Here is a 17,685-nt window from a genome sequence, read left to right as displayed (position 1 = left end):
AAGAGCAAACACTGTACTCTAAGGCACTTTGAGTGTCATCAAGACTAGAAAAGCATTATATAAATACAGATAATTTACATGCCATACACAGAGAAGACACCAACAGAGAGGTCAAGAGTTTTTGGTGATAAGGGCTGACACTGATCTCTATGTGTTGTAAACAAAAAATGTGATTATCTCCATAGTGGAATGAATACTGTTCATTTCATGATGCCTCTGCACCGGCCCTCACCTGAACGCTCCAGAGACTGCGTTGTTCATGTGTGAAAAGGAAACTCCGACCATCCTCAAAGAAGGATTTTCTCTCCTTAACGGGACACTCTTGGTTTAACACAAAACTTCATACCTTATAATTATGGACTACGTGGACATGCATTTCATGACAATTTTTAGGAGTCGACAGTAAATTATATTTGATCTATGCATCTTCTCACAAACATGTTATGTGATTTTATATTAATATACTATCATGTTGTGAAAATCATTTTCTTATGATCATTTTCACTGATCATAAGCTTGTTGAGTGACAGAGTTATGCAGTAAACAGTAACCTGGTCAAAATGATCCTTTCAAACACTATAAGCCAGATTGTTTCATAGCATCTTTTATTTTCAAACCTAAACCATGAAACTAATTATGCACATACAGTATGACAAGCAGGACCTGGCTTTCAGAACTATAAGTACTATACTATATATTACAAAGATCAAAAGAAGCAAATTCTTATGAACATGAACTTACATTTTAACAATATAGGGTGAGTGCCTTGTTTGTATTAATTGATATAAAAACTATGCTGTATTGATGAACCCAAGTCAGCAACTTTAATGATAAACCACCTTCTCATCCACCAATAACTTCACTACAACAGCTCAAAAAGAAGTTTCACACAGAAACAGGAGTATGCAGACAACACTGGATCTACACAACTACTAATTAAACAAGTCCATTAGAAAACATCCCCAGGCTCATTACAAAACATATCAGATAACACTAAAAGGAATGCTTATATTCTCTTAATGGCATCATCAATTTCTGATATCTGGTCCTTCAGCTGGTTCCATTGTTCAGGATTCAGGGAGATGCCTAAAAGAAATTTTAAACAGAGCTTCAAACTGCGTCTTACACAACAACTGCAAACCACTAAAACATCAAACATCCATCTTTCCATGTCCTGTTGTACTTTTTTTTTACATGATATCCAGTATATGTATGTCACTGACACTTCATAAAAATTATCTGAAGCATATGCACGGATAACTCAGTTCATTACCTTTCTTCCCCGGCTTCATTTCCCCATCTTGGTTCATCCAGTACTCTCTGATGTCAATCAGGACTTTACCTTTGAAGTCCCTCACACTGACGTATCTCATCTTTCCAATCTGCAATGAGCAAACTCCTGTCAACTTTTGCTCGTCCCGAGGTTTCCTCCCCCCCATTAAGTGTTTTGTGTGGGGCACATTAGCCTACATAAATAATACTGATAGGCCTTCTCCACGCAACATTTTTGGGAATAAATACATTTTATCGCCTTCTATCATAACTACGCCTAGATATAGCCTAGAACAATAATATATCACGTGTATGCCACTCACACAAAATCAAGCTACAATCTTGAAGTTATTAACTAAAATGTTCTTTCCATCCAGAGAGCATAACATTGTGCTGTGTGTATATGAAGAGACTGTACAATAGGGAATTATAGCAACTTTATTTGATCTGATAGTAGATTTAAATTTAAAATTGTACATACATATTACTGTTAAATTTGCACAATCCGTAGTATGACCTAAAATTAAATGCAATTTCTTTAAAGTTGAAACTACAAGTGATGCCCACCTGGAACATGTTGTCATCACTATTACTGGCCTTGGATGATCCCCCAGGCTTGGAGCTCTCTCCGCTCTTTGGTTTCATGGCTGGTTTCTCCTGTACACTTGGCTTCTTTCTCTTTGCCTATAAAGAACAGACAAATGCATGCAGACTGAAAATGATATGAGAGAAGAAATTCCTGCTCCGAACACTCTTCTCACCAGTGGTGGAATGTAACGAAGCATTTTTACGTATCTGTACTTTAGTAAAAATAATAGTGCATACTTTTTAAATTTTTCAGCTATTATCTATACTTTTACTCCACTACATTTCTACAATATGTGTCGTTACATTTTATGAACACAGTTTCGGGAAATATGGATTGCGGTGCTGTTTTGGAAACACACACACACACACACACACACACACACACACACACACACACACACACACACACACACACACACACACACACACACACACACACACACACACACACACACACACACACACACACACACACACACACACACACACACACACACACACACACACACACACACACACACACACACACACACACACACACACACACACACACACACACACGGTTATAATAATGACAACAAGTAACGAAATAACCACAAACCTTGTGCCTTTATCAGCCATGTCCTAAACAACTAAAAGTAATGCTTTTTCATGCAATAACAAGGCACACCTGCCATTTAGCGATCTTTTTCATTTTTCAGGAACTTTTCAAAATAAAAGTATAACATTTCTCTTTCCGTCTAAACCATTTAAAAATATTCAGAAGATGAATATTTTGGCTGCCTGACCAATGGTCAAATGTATATTTCAAGGTCCTTAATTTAAAATTTCTCATTCTAAGATCTGCCTTGTTCTGACCAGTTATAAAGTTGTTTTTCATGTTCCATGTTTCCATTTTTTACACGTTTACAATAAAATAAAATATTTAAAGATATAATATGTTGTCTTTATTGGTTTGGCTTCATGGTATTAACTTTGTGGATAATCCCTGGTAGATAACTTGTCATCCGCAGAATTGTAAGATATAATGTGAACAGTGTTACAGAGGGTAAGCACAATAAGTACACCAACCTTTCCAATAAACAACTGTTGTTACTTATAATTATTAGTGACATCTGTAGAGGCATGAGTATTACCAGTAGCTATATTAGCATTCTTTATCAAAATGGCACAGCCTAGACATTGAGAGACAACCCATTGCATGAGTACTTTTACTTTTAATACTTGAAGTAAATTTAAAAAGGTAAGTACTTTTTACTTTTACTTAAGTAGGATTGTTGATGTAGTACCTTTACCTAAGTATATATTTTCCTGGGTACTTGTACTTTTACTTAAGTACTAAACTACAGTTCTTCCTCCACCACTGCTTCTCACACATGACTACTATCCTTCAGTGTTAGAAATCCACAGGCTTATTCCTATGACGGCCTTTTCATCAAAGAACCAGGTATTCTCTAGAACAGCTGCTCTTCTTCTGTTGTGGTGCTTTAAGAGGCTTTGTGCCATTTTGCTTTGAAATGTAGCTGAGCGCAAGTCACCTAACATCTCAAAATAACATCTGCCCTCAGTTGTTCATTTTTGATGCCAAGACATACTCAAAGTGCATATATAAAGTAAAAACATCTTAAATATTTAATCACAAACCTTGGTCTCAACTTCACTGTCAGAGTCACTTCCAGATGTGGAAGAGAGCACTTCCTTTGATTTAGGCATTCTGCTGAGACAGGGATCAGATCAGATACCATCTTTAAGTGTTCATTCAAAACACTATCATGCAGAGACATATGCAACCAGGACAGTTTCCTCTCGAGCTCCCGTTCAAATCAGGTGAAAACATCCCTTAGACTGTATAATTTCAGCACAGTTTATTACAAGATGCTAGTGTGCACAAAACTAATTTAATCCTTAATGAATTATTTTTCTCCTTGCACTATTTCCTTTTAGTCAATAGAGATAAAAGGAATGGTGTCAGTGATCAGTGACTGATTGGGACATATTAGATGTACAGGCAGATAATAAAAAAAGTGTAATTCAGCACAGAAATGTGGTACGCAGCAAGTTACTGGTTCTTTAACATACAAGGAAACTGGCATGGTGAGTCTAATGTTTTTCCCACATAGTGTTTAATTTATATACATCTCACTGTTTTCGTTACACTTATATTGATGATATTGTATTATTAATCTAGTTACATAGAGACAGATGTCTGACTACATTTTGACTTTGAATCCACTTCAACTAAAAGCAGGACAGTGATCAGCAGGATAATAAAATAACCACCGGCAATAAACACGACACTACTTCTCATAGCCCCTCGAAGCATTTTATGCCATTCACACACACAATCATACAGGGTATCTATGAGCAGCATGGGTTCAGTATCTTGCCCAGTGGGGAAATGGGGAAGACTGAGATCGAACCAAACTCCTGGTTAGAGGGTGAACTGCTCTATTCCCTCAGCCCTGTGTGTTGGCACAGAACAGTAGAAACCTATTTTGCCTCTTGTCACACAAATCAAACTCTCTATCCACACAGACATTCAATGAAACACCGGAGTATCACACTGAGCTCTTGTGCCTACCGATCGGTGAATGGAATATTGAGATCAATCTACAAGCCACTTATGGTTCTTCAGGAAAATAGGAACCCTGCGATGGAGGAAAACTATTTTCTAATCCAAACAGAGAGCAGCCAATGGTAGCGGTTTTGGAAGCAGGTTAAAATGTCTATTTTTTTTTTTTACAAATCATGTCCCATAGAAAGATCACGTCCACTCGGTGCAAAGGGCTGTAGTGAGACTGGACCTGTGCACACGCACATTAGCTAGCACGCTATGCGCTATCTGCACAGATTAGCCGCGGAAGCTAACATTAGCAGACGTACGCGATGTGGCCAGGCACTGGACTTCGTTTAACCATCCACCATACAATGATAACTGGGCAGTTATACACCGAGCTGGTCTATAAGAACAAGACTCGCGGGAAAACACAGGCTTTAACCGTTCAAAGTGATAATGCTTACATGATGTGATGAAGTAGAGCGGGTTTCTTCACAGGAAACGGAAGCTGTAGTTTCCTGGCGCGAGCTCTGCCGGTTTTATTCCGACCCTTTATTTAATACCAGCAGACTACACACAAACATACATCAGTCCAACATAATTAAATGCAACAGACATCAGTCCAACCTGACAATAATTAAATACAACAGATATTAGTACAACCTGACAATAATTAAATACAACAGATATTAGTACAGCGTGACAATAATTAAATACAACAGGCATCAGTACAACATAACTAAATACAACAGAGACCAGTACAACATGAAAATAATTAATTACAACAGACATCAGTACAGCCTGACAATAATTAAATACAACAGACATCAGTACAGCCTGACTATAATTAAATACAACAGACTTCAGAACAACGTGACAATAATTTCATACAAAACCTCTTGGAAATCATAAAATGTAATTTTCAAATTAAATTAATTGAACACGATTTAAACGAAAAGGAGTCTTATGAAAACACTAGTCATGGGATTATTAAAAATACAATTCAGGGAAGTTAGTTTGAGAAATTGTTTCTTACAAATAATACGGCTCCAAGGATTTCCAAAAATGACAACCAAGTAATTTTTAAATGTGTCAAAAACAGGACAGTATAAAAGTAGCGTATACAAAATATTTAAATAATTAAAATCAATAATGTCAAATAGTCAAGTAAAGCTTATCAATTTAAGTAAAAATCTGAAAAAGCTTTGAATAAAATATGTAAGGAGAGATTTTAAAGATGTAATCAATTCTGCTGACCTGATTTCCTCAGGCAGCTCTTAATGCTCTGTCGTTTCAGACCCCTGATAAAATATCTCAAGCTACAAACTGCATGAAGCAAAGAGGTCATGTGGGGACGGGCCCATATTTCTTTGAAAGATAACATAGATCACATTTTTGAGTTTTTTAGATTGTAAAACAAAAAACAAGTAGTTTTTTGTTTGTTTGCTGTTCAAAACTTGAGTAACTGTCCAACTAGAGAGCAGCAGGCTTGATATATTCTAACTGTGAACCAGCAGATGGCAGTATCTGTTTGGTTATGTGCTGGGAAGCAAATTCAACAATCGTTTAGCCTGAAGTTTTGATTTATCCAGAGTTGGACGTCACCATGGCAGTTATGAAGTGAACTTAGTGATCCAGGGTCAGTGGCTCTGTCATCAGCATAGCAATGAAATGAAAGGCTTGCAATTTAATGTTGTGCCCAAGGGGAAGCATGAGCAAAACATTTAAATTGGTCCTAAAACTGACCCATACAGCCCTCGGCCTCTCCATCAGGATGCAGTGATCAAAAGGATCAAAGTAGTAGCATCTGGCGGAACAAGGACTGAGCACATTACATCATGAGTAGCCATCAAAAGATAATTGTTACCAAACAGGATCAAATGTCTTGTGAGATAGTCAGGTTTTTGAGCTGTAAACCAAAATCTTAACTTAAAGTTAACATTTTATTTTTCAAGCCTTACTTGTAGAGGTTGTTTCCCAGACCATAACATCTGGGACACAAGACCCAGAGAATAAGATGGCATAAGGCTTTGATCAACCCAAACATCAGTTACACCTGTAGGATATATGGACATATATGTTGTCAGGATCTGATCCGTCTGATTTCCTCCCTCCTTCATTCTCCAGCCTCTGGACTGTTATCTCTACAGACCCAACATTTTCCATTTACTCACCAGATGTCCCTGGGCGTAACCCAGAGTCTGAGTTAGGGTTTTAATTTTTAACCCAGAGTCTGGGTGAGGGGTAAGGATTACAAATGTTAGGAATATTATTCAGAATAGAGCTTTTTTTCCCCACAAAGCGAAACTGAGTCTTGGACACAATTTTATACATTGTTCCAACCTGAAAGAATGTTGTAATGCACATCCAGACATGTCTTTAGTCTATTTGGTTTTTCTTTGCCTGGTTTGGTGAGAATAATTAGGTCAAGAGAATCCTTTAATCCTTACCACACAACTTATGTAGATGTAGATCATGCTGGTTTTTCAGCTGAGGTTTGCACAGTTTTATGAACTCTGATTCCAATTGAGCAGAATTCAGATTAAAAAACTAAACAAAATCTCTTTTAAAATTGTAAGATTTCATATTCCCAATTACTGTTAGAAGCATGGCTGTTTTCTTTAAACCCTGTTAAGAACTGTTTTTGTCCCTGCTCAGTCCATTTTGCCCTTGATTTAGTTAAGTGCAATTTATCAAATTTATACTGTAGATTTATGAGTGCATTTAAAAACTCCTGTTGGACAAACAAGGTTTGATAACATTTTTAATAACATTGCAGAATCCCTTAAAATAAGATATGTCTGAATGTTCTCTGAATTTAACAAATAGTTCCAATTATAATAAGGCAGCGATCAGATTAAATCAGAGACAGCAGGGATTCTAGAAATTGAACATTTGGCTTACCTCGAAACCTGTGATAGATTTGGATGTATTTCCTTCCATATGAGCATTGTTGTTTTTAAGTTAATAAAATAATCATTAGGTCCCTTGAATCAATTCATTGGGGTTCAAATGATCAAATGATCACTAATGATCATTGATTCAGATTGATAGTGATAGCGGATTAGAAAAGAGCCTTCCCCATATAACAAACAATAACATGTGACCATCATATTCAGAGGTATCGTTTGCTCCTAAAAGAGCAAGTTTTACTTCACACTGACCCCAGAGACACCTCTCTGGACTGTTACTAACTGGATGTTTTGTTTTTCTTTGTTTTTCTTTTCTCCATATTGACTAAAAACTGTAGAGACTATGTGTGATCAAATCTCAGATCAACAGCATTAGAAGTTCTCAAACTCACAATCATGTCAAAGTCACTGAGATCACATGTTTTAATCATTTTGATGTGAATACTAACTGAAGCTCCTGAATTGTATATGCAGGATGTCAAACACTGAGCTGCTGACATTTAATTGGCTGATTGTACGAATTTGCAGTTGCTAATTAAGGGCTCAGTGAGCCCTTCTCTCTTTGTGGTGTTCACTTGACGATGCCAGACAAAGATCTATTAGACTGAGACATGCATTTGGAGCTGACAATACAATGGGTCGGACCTGTGCCATATTCTACTAACTCTCCCACTAAATTCTTTCTCATGGGGGTACAGTTATGAAATTCTCTTTTGAAAAAATGCTATTGATAAAGTTATGGGGCGGCTGTGGCTGAGGTGTAGAGCGGTCGTCTTCAAACCTGAAGGTCGGCAGTACGATCCCCAGTCTTCCATATCTGCATGCTGAAGTGTCCTTGGGTAAGATGCTGAACCCTGTATTGCCTCCAGTATAACATTCAGCTAAAAGATGCATTGTACCACTGTGTGTGCGAATGGGTGAATGTAAAACTGTACTGTTAAGAGCTTTGAGTGGTCATCAAGACTAGAAAAGCGCGGAATAAATACAAAACCATTTACCAAAACTATAACGTCTGCTATTATTTTGCACAATATGAACAAATATTTGACTTGAATCATGAGAAATTGCAGGTGGAAAATCTTCTTCAAGCAAGCAGTGCTGACTGAAGTGAAATATGTGAGATAAACACAACATTGTTTGAATGATATGATCCGATAAAAACTGTATTAATTTAAAGGCAGAATAAAATCATTGTTACACACAGCACAACCTATTCTGGCAAAAGAGCTTGTTGTCAACAACCGACACATCGTTCCCTAATATAAAAACTGACTTCTATTAAAATACCCATGGATCTGATTTAGGTATTGCTTAACATATGTGATAAACATCACTACGAAAAAATATAATTTCAAACTGTAAAAAGTATTTGAGCTTAGTCGTGTCAGTCAGGCAGGCAGAATAAAGCAGGTGAGAGGTAAACAGCTGCTTCCGATAAGTTTAAAAACCGACCCGGAGGAGCTGATTATCATCCAAAGTCATGCCATGTTATCAATAATCAAATCAATTCAATTAGCTTTTCATGGACATTTTTAATTGTGTAACAATTCTGGCTCTGAGTTTGAGGAAATTCTATTTGAAATAAAAGACTTAATTCTAAGAACCAAGTGTCAGCTTTGCTTTGAATGCGTTTTTTTATCACTACAAACAAAACTGTGTTGAAGATGTAAAGCCCTCTTAATACCTGGTAACCTAAGTGTAAATAGACAGGTGAAAATGTCAAAATCATACTAAACCATCAGAACTAATAATTTGTTTGAAAACCTCTGCAGACAGTGGCTGACTGAAGTCCTTGACCCACACACTTCAGCAGACACTCAGATTCACTGCAGCCTCCTGCACTTCTTGGGTCCATCTGCCTTTAGTTTGCTCCTCCGCAGGTTCAACTGAAATAAGCTGACAGCCGGTCAAGAATATTTTAAGTTATTAGATGGATAAAATGTAGTCTGGTATTTAGAGAGATTAACTAATCATTTTCAACACGCAGTTGTATGAAAACACATAATAGAAACGTTAGATCAGCAAATTAGACAACAACCTCAGTGTAAAATAATATAATGTCCATCTTTATTGGAACGGTTAGAGGCCTTGTATGTCATCTGCATTCAACAAATGGAGATTTTGCCAAAAAGTCTATTTCCAAGTTGTTGGCATTTCTCTTGCAATGTTGTCATTAGTTTCTGCAGCCTCCTTTAGCGCTTGCATCACCAGAGCATTCCTCCTCCTCGTCTCTTCCATTCGCACTGGGTTTGATTCAGGCAGATTCTGATGAGAAGCACAAAATACACATTACCAAATTAGATCATTAAAGAGCATATTGACCTCTCATGATCTCTATAGTACAATTATCTCATAGAACACATATAAATAAGAATTTCAAATTGTCCTTTCAGTTATGAAATAGCCTTTGTAAATGTAAAGTCAGAATTCCTGGTATACAGAACACAGGGACAAATGTAAATATTAAGAGCAGAGCTTCACAGCACAAAGTGAGACTAACAAGTTTATTTCTACATTTAAAACATGGTTGTTCAACCAGCTTTTTTACCGGCTGTCATTGTTGTTGTATGCCAGTGATTTTTCTTTTGCAGATGAGCTCATCATAAAGATCTCTAAATAAAAGTCCCTAAATAGTGACACAGCCATAGTATTAATCTGGTAGTTGGAACTTGAACTGCTCCATACTGGTTAGCAGTTCATCATGAGTTACCATGATGATTTACCCTGATATTAAGCGACAAGCTTAGTATCACGGAAAAACAGACAAGCATAGATTCTAAATCCCAGTGCAGGCACAGCTCAACCTGAATAACTACTATATACTGTTAAGTTTCAGACCCGATGCCTCCTCTTCATGTTCCTTCTTTAAAGAGGATGCTGTGTCCCTCTCTCAGTTATTTAACAACTGTTAAGCAAGGTCTAAGTCCTTAACACAGAAGCTTTGGTCTTTGTAGCCGGTTTCAGACTGAAAATGTTACATTTCGCCGCAATTTGCCTCTGATTTTTCTGCTCAGATGCATTTACAAAAAAAACTTTATCCGCACGATTCACGTGCAGGGGGGTGCAGCAGGCAGAGAAATGTGTAATGTATGAATTTTACTGCAGAGATTACGGGATTTTGTTCACAGCACAGACACCTGCATCGGTTCATATCACCATAAACTCTCTTAACATCTTTGTCTTTGGTGTGTTAGAAGCGATCATCAAACCCCACATTCAGTCTTGTAGCCCCACCCTGCTGGTAAATCCAGCCGGAGATCTCCTACTGTGCACTCAAATAGACTTCTCCTGATTACTAGTACTCACCTGTATGGAGAGCCTCCGGTCTGGAGGCTCTCCTTACAGGTGAGTACGGGTGTTGATAACGTTTCTAGCAAGTGCCAAAAGAATACAAATATCTCCGAATGAAAAAGTGGTGCCATAAGGGTTGCCAGATGGGCTTGTTTTTCTTGAAAATTGCTTGCAAAAAAACATGGTTGTAGTTTTTGGGGCTAATTTTAAAAACTCTAGTTGCTAGTTCGGAATATCAAATAACAATGTCAATTTTTTTAACTATTTTCCCCAATGCATTTATCCCCAATGTTTGCCTAATGCCTCACAACTAATATCAGTGCTGTAGGGTGCTATAAATCCCTGTGTTGGCCTATCCCACCATTTATCGTCCACAGAGTAAAGTCAATGTTATTTGGAGCCGACAATACAATGTGTCGGACCTGTCATATTCTACTATATCACCCATTAAATTCTTTCTCATGGGGGTACAGTCTTGACATTCTCTTTTGGAAAAATGCTATTGACAAAGTTATGGGGCGGCTGTGGCTGAGGGGTCAATGGGCAGTAAACAAAAACGGGTGATCTCTGCATCAATACATAACATCCTGTCTCTGCCTGATGCACCAACCCTCACCTGGACACTTCGGTCATTTCTGTGTAGTGAACGCGTCTGAGCGGAGAATCTCCTGTTTTTCATGTGTGACTGGAAACTTCCTGACACAGTCCTGACCCTATCGGGCGGACATTCTCCGGGGTTTATATCAGAAAACGGCTACTGTAAGCTTGTATATGTGACAACAGACACAGTCCACATCACACGCCGGAAGCCTTTCAGCTCTGTCACCTTGAGCAGCTCTTTCCGTCTCTCTTCTCCTGGAGCTATCACTGACCACGCGCCAAAGCCGACCCCCAGGAAAGTGACCATCGCGATGGAGCTCAGGATGGTTCTCACACCGCTCATCCTGGAGCGGGGATGCCAAACAGTAACGGACACTGTGACGGCCCACAAAATATTTCACCTAAACACACATCGGCTTCCGGCCCGTTTGGTAACGCAACGGCAGCAGTGCAACATGGGACTTCTTCTTTTCAGGGGTTTAGTAGTGGTTCACACCTTTGAATGGTGCATTACCGCCGCCAACTGGTTGGACTGTGGGGATTAATACGCTCAGTTTTGCTACATCTGTGATGCATGCAGTCTTAAACATTCAGTGTGTGCTCCACTTTAAGAGTTCCAGAAGATTTAGTTTTGAAGCACAGGAGCATTTTATTGATTGTTAGGATGTAGAAACGTCTCTTACATATGTAGAAATAGGATGATTTGATGAAATGAAATCAGTTTTCATTTATTAAGATTAAGATATGTTTATTTATACCAAACACATGCACAGACATGCACTACACACTCATGCAATGGTAGGTAAATTTAACCTCTTAATTTAACCCATCTGTGTGCAGGACACACAGAGCAGTGAGCGACCATGTACGGCGCTCGGGGAGCAGATGTTGGGGGAGTTAGGTGCCTTGCTCAGGGGCACTAGACAGGGTAGGGAGACTCTTGGATTTTAAAGTAATAAAGGCAACATGAATCAACATCAGTAAAGAGCCACAGCTAGGACCAAACAAAACCACAGTGAGACTCACCTAAAACGTAGGCTTTTTCCGGGCTTTCTTTGATGAGAAGTCCTTTATCAGATCATCAAATTTCATGTCTCGAACGAGTTCGGACTCTATAGCCATGAGTGATAAACTGTTCAGGCGTCTCTGGGTCATTTTTGTCCTTAGTTCATTTTTTATTCTGGCCATTTGAGAGAATGACCGTTCTCCCTCGCAGTTTGTCACAGGAAGCGTCAGATACAGTCTTATGGCAATGTACACATTAGGAAATGTTGACTGTAATCCACAATCAAGTATTGTTTTCAGACATTTCGGTGGAGGCACATTCTGTCCGTCTGATCTGATGAAAGCTCTGAAGTGAATCAGTTCATTTCCAAGATTGCTGTCCAGGTCAGCGGGATAGGCAGAGGCAAGTGAGTTCGCTTTGTTTATTAACTCACAGTCAGGTGTGTTTTCCAGCATGAAAAGAACACCAAACAGATCACACAGGTGCTTGTATGCATCAATTCTGTGACTGAGACAGCTGACTAACTTATCGATAGCCACATTGAATGTTTCTATTTGGAATTTGCTTTTCTCATCAAATACCGCATCTTTTTCTGCGCTGTCATCCTCAAACCGTTTGCGCTTTCTGGTCTGCTGGAGGTCATATTTGTACGTCTGGCACACGCCTGGCACAGCTAAGGCTTCCCTTTCAAAGTCTGTGAAAAGACCTCTCTGTGCTAATACAAAATCACGCAGAGATTTAAGAAGGCGCACAGCTGTCATGAGGTCTATGTCGGCTTTTTGGAGCTGTAAACTTGTCAGTTGGAAACGAGCCAGAATTGTATTCCAGAAATTAGCCATGAACGCAGTTTCCAGTTTATTTAATTTTACAGCAAGTGTCCTGGCCTCACTTCGGGTGTCTCTTTTCTCAGTTTCATCTTCAGCTATGCTCTCCAATGCCTCCCTTATTTTAACATAGTTTTGCCAAAGAGCTTTAGTCGAGTCAGCTCGGCAGCTCCACCGAGTGTTTGACAGTGATTTTAATGTTAAGTCTATGTGAATATCAGAGTTCCGAAAAACTCGCTCCCACCTGTGAGTGGATCCTGCGCAAAATGTGTACAAGGATTGTAATAAATCAAAATCCTGTCCCACTTCTAGACTGCTTCCCTCTATGCTGTTCACACCCACTAAATTTAGAGAATGCGCAGCACAAGGCACATAGTGGATTAATGTTTTTTTTTGCTTCAAATGTGCCTGCAGTCCATTGTACCGGCCCGACATGTTGCTGGCATTATCGAATGATTGGCCTCTACAGTTAGATAAATCCAGCCCAAGATTCTCCATCATGGCAGTCACACAATCTGCTAGACTTTGGCCTGTATGGCTCTGAATTGGCTCAAATGCCAGGAAACGCTCCACTATGTTACCTTGCTTGCTAACAAATCTGAAGATAAATGTTAACTGATCAACATGAGAGAGGTCGGGAGTGGAATCTACAATGACAGAGAAATACTTTGCATCACAGAGCTCTTCTGCAATTACTTGCCTGGTTTTTTCTCCCATCATGTCAATAAACTCTTCACATATTGTTGACGACAAATATGAGACGCTCCATCTGCCCTTCTGGCCATATGTTTTTATATGCTCTGCCAGAAACGGGTCAAATTGGGATATTAACTCTAATATTCCCATATAGCTGAGTTATTTGGCGATCCAATAAGCTCGTCATTCCCTCTGAATGCCAGTCCTCTTTCTCCTAAGAACTTGATCACTGCCACCACACGTCGGAGAACATCCTTCCAATATTCCCTCGCATCCGAAGTTTGCTTTATCAGCGCTGAGTCGATTGCGCCAGATCCACTCATCCTCTGCATCAGTGTCAGCATGTTGGACATATGGACTGGGCTCCTCTCATGTTCTGAAATGCGATGTGGATGTTTCCAGTCGCAAAAACCGTCCACAAATGCATTTTTTGTTGCCCCAAAAATTTTGCAGGCAAAGCAAAAGACATGTCCAGTTGATGGTGAATACACCAACCATTCACGTGGTGCTAGTTGACCATTTGGCAGGCGACTGCACATCATGTCATTAGTTAATGGACGAACCCGACCACCTAGTCCACAGTCTCTCGTCGATGCAGGATATTTCCTTCGTCTGTTGTGAAATGAAGAGGGCCCTCTTTCAATAAGAACACTCTTTACTTTGCCACTGAATATATTTCCCCACAGCGCAGGATCAGTAACAGTTTCACACCAGGAGTCTTCATCATCATCCCTCTGCTGTACCGCACTCTCAGGTTCGTTCCCGGCCGCCATTATCTCATCCACTGGCGATGTGACAGGACTTAGCTCGGTCTGACCTGTCTCGGCCGCCACCGCCAGGCTGCTGCCCGCCGTAGTAATGCTAGTGCTAGCATTGTCCGCTGCAGTTGTGGTACTGACACCGCTGCTGTCAGTACCATCACCTTGCCTCACTTTTCTGGTGAAAAATGAGGAGATGGACGGAATTTGCTGCAACAAAGAGACATCTTTGGCTTCTTTTTCTTTCCTTTGCTTTCTTTTAGCTGCTCCACTCAGTGCTTGATTCTCCATTTTGAAAACGCATTGTACGTTTGACCTCCAGCGTGCGTACGTCATTGTGTCATCACACATTTAATCTTATAATTTCTCAAAAATTCTAATTATTTTATTATCATACTACATTTTCAAAACCATATCCATTCCAATATATATTTTTTTATTCTTTTATTTTATTTTTTTTACTTAAAAAAAAAAAAAAAAAAAAAACTCTGAAGGCCAATGGCCCCCATTGGCTCTGGGGCCCTGGGCACACGCCCACTTTGCCCATGCGGTAATCTGTCTATGCTGCCCATAGTCCAAGTTTCTACCACTAGACCACTGCCTCTCCCATAGACCACCGCCTCTCATTAGAACATTAGAAGCCAAAAAGGTTGGAGACCACTGATTTAACCTCTAAAATGTGAAGTATTTTAAAATATGTTATCATTTGTTGTGTAAATTAGTCACCTTTAAAGTAAATAGTGACTAAAACTGTCAAATTTGGAGTGGAAAGTAAATTTTTCTCAGAAATAGCGTGGAGAGAAGATCTTGGTAGAAGAAAGTTGAAATGCTTAAGTAATGTATAAACCCCTCGTTGCATATATATTACTGAGAGATCAGCCCAGACTATCATGTCCCAGAACAGCAGCAATATGCCAAAGGTGGACGGGGCAGAAGAACAGGGGGAGCCAGGGGTCATTCACAAACATGTGGCCGCACAGCAGAAAACAGCCTCTGGGTGAAGACGACCTTCAGTGAGAGAACTTTAAGCTTGCCGGATAGCAAATTAACAGATATATCAATATATTACAACACATCATACTTATGTATCATGAATAAATAAATTATATATTTCCCCGACCTAATGGCTTTCAAGGCCAGAATTCAGTCTTTGAGCCTCTGTGATTGTGAGGAGCTGTTGGGGAGGTGTTTAGGTCTACTTTTTTGATGATACTGTGTTTGGAAGATTATACATTTTACCCTGACCCCCCCACCACTAACACCGTGTATGGACATTATCCCATGTAGGCTTTGACTACCCCCTACAAAATACATCATAATCTACATATATTAATGTTAACCCATTTAAACTTCAATTCATATTGTTGTGATATTTACAGATATTCAACTACTGTGAAATACAATTTTTGTTATTTGTTTTCATATTATTTATTGACTGATGCTGTTGTTTTGTAAAAACATATCCATTGAAGAATGAGTCCTGCTTCTTTTGGCGGCTCTTAAATGACAGCGATTTGAATTATTATGCAGTAAACAGAGGCCTGCATTGACCTTGCAAGTGAAAAAGAATAGCACATAAAGAGTTTTACGTTCAGTTATTATGTTTGTTTACCATGTCTACCCCTTGAACTGAATTGAGTATAATGGGCTGAACATTCGTTCACATGACCCTGTGCTGGCATAGTTTCATGAGCAGTCCAACCAGTGTACATATGATTTATAGTATAAAGTATCATTTTCTTTATTATAACTACACATGTGTAAAGCTCTCTCCAACTTGAAGTGGTTTTATGAAGTCCAATTCAATCCCATTCAAAAATGAAAACAGGAACCAAAACTTACCTTAAAGTTCGACCCTTGAGCAGTGTAAGAACTAAAAAATTCGGGTCTAGTATTCAAGAGACACTGGCTGTTAAATGGGTCTTGAAAAAGTTGGGGTGCAAAAGATAGAATTTGTATGTGTGATAATATTTTGTGGATACATCATTTCAACATGTGTAAAACTTTGCAACTGTAAAAATAATGTGTATTTAAACTTGTGCAGGAATATATTCAACAGTGAGGTTTCAAAAACTCAGAGATGGACAAAAACACATTTCAAGAGCTGGAAAGATTAATTCTAAGCAACCCCTGTTTTGGTGTACAACAGAACTGGGGTGTTACGATTACCACATTGATGTATGCAAGCAAAACATTCAGCTTTATCACACCTGTTAATTCAGCTCACACCCTCCTTGCAGGTATCATCATTTCTGCCAACCAGTGAAAAGAAAAGCAGATGACTCCGTTGAGTAAGTTCTTACAATAACTGAGTGTAAAACGTGTTATGGGCTTTTTCTTTTGTAAGGTCAAGGACAACGGCCTAGATAACCTGACCTGAAACCACATCCTCTGTCTAAAACTATATTTCAATAATGACCACGGTCAAACTTGATGCAGGCCCCTGTTGACTTCATAATATTTGCACTGGCTGTCATTTGGACCAAAGAAGAAGTTCTTTACCCTTCCATTGATTTTTTTACAAAAAACAACGCATCAACCTACCAGCCTTACCAAATTCCTACAACAATTTCTTTGGTCTCTTTCACATGTTTAGTGTGTATTTGAAATTCTAATTTCCAAGCTTTAGGTTATTTATTTATTTTTTATTACTTAAATGGTCTTTTCATCTGAGACAGTATTCTTTGCAATCTTGAAACATGATACACTAGTCTAACTGCCAGCACTTCAATGGACGTCCGAGGACAGGACAAGTTAAATGACCTGATGTGCTTTCCAACACCAAATTAATGTTTTCGTATTCAGAGTGTTGACATATGACTCAGTGGGAGGGGGGTGGGCACCAAAACCGGTCAATCTGAGGAGGGCTATTTTAGACAGGGTAAAAAGGGTGCTGTTTTAAATGATCCTTATGGTATTTTGACCAAAATATGTTACAGACATTTCATCAAGACCCCAAGGAACCATATCAACTTTGGTAAAATGTGCATACGATGGTCCTTTAACTAAAGTTCTGGTTTGGTGTCTCTCACTGATTATTTAACATGATATTATAAGATGAAATATTAATAATAAATAATAAATTATTGATGTACTAGCGGCAGCTGGTGTTAGTTTGAACCATATAGTTTTACAGACATGGACACCAGACAAATCTGAGGGATCATCAGATTATTTAGGA

General features: G+C 38.9%; 2 protein-coding genes across 3 annotated transcripts; both read right to left on the bottom strand.

Moving 5' to 3' along the window:
* Positions 1 to 588: 588 nt before the first annotated feature.
* Positions 589 to 4,983, bottom strand: sub1b (SUB1 regulator of transcription b). Of its 2 annotated transcripts, none has more exons than XM_062384950.1 (5): positions 4,882 to 4,983; positions 3,505 to 3,574; positions 1,840 to 1,956; positions 1,274 to 1,382; positions 589 to 1,086 (listed from the first exon to the last, which is right to left on the bottom strand). In XM_062384950.1, exons 2-5 carry the CDS (start codon positions 3,571 to 3,573, stop codon positions 1,007 to 1,009), a joined length of 375 nt encoding a protein of 124 aa, XP_062240934.1. In that variant the 5' UTR covers position 3,574; positions 4,882 to 4,983; the 3' UTR covers positions 589 to 1,006. The 2 variants fall into 2 exon arrangements, with proteins under 2 accessions (XP_062240934.1, XP_062240935.1); XM_062384951.1 differs by having other exon boundaries at positions 3,505 to 3,577; positions 4,882 to 4,923.
* Positions 4,984 to 9,374: 4,391 nt separating this feature from the next.
* LOC133950871 (ubiquinol-cytochrome-c reductase complex assembly factor 3) lies at positions 9,375 to 11,680 on the bottom strand. Its single transcript, XM_062385034.1, has 2 exons — positions 11,447 to 11,680; positions 9,375 to 9,594 (listed from the first exon to the last, which is right to left on the bottom strand). The coding sequence occupies exons 1-2, from the start codon at positions 11,561 to 11,563 to the stop codon at positions 9,463 to 9,465; spliced, it is 249 nt and encodes an 82-aa protein (XP_062241018.1). The 5' UTR covers positions 11,564 to 11,680; the 3' UTR covers positions 9,375 to 9,462.
* Between the last annotated feature and the right edge of the window lie 6,005 nt (positions 11,681 to 17,685).

Source organism: Platichthys flesus, chromosome 3 (assembly GCF_949316205.1).
Source record: "Platichthys flesus chromosome 3, fPlaFle2.1, whole genome shotgun sequence".
NCBI lineage: Eukaryota > Metazoa > Chordata > Actinopteri > Pleuronectiformes > Pleuronectidae > Platichthys > Platichthys flesus.
Note: the sequence above shows the minus strand (reverse complement) of the source record. Positions and strands in the feature narration are given on the sequence as shown.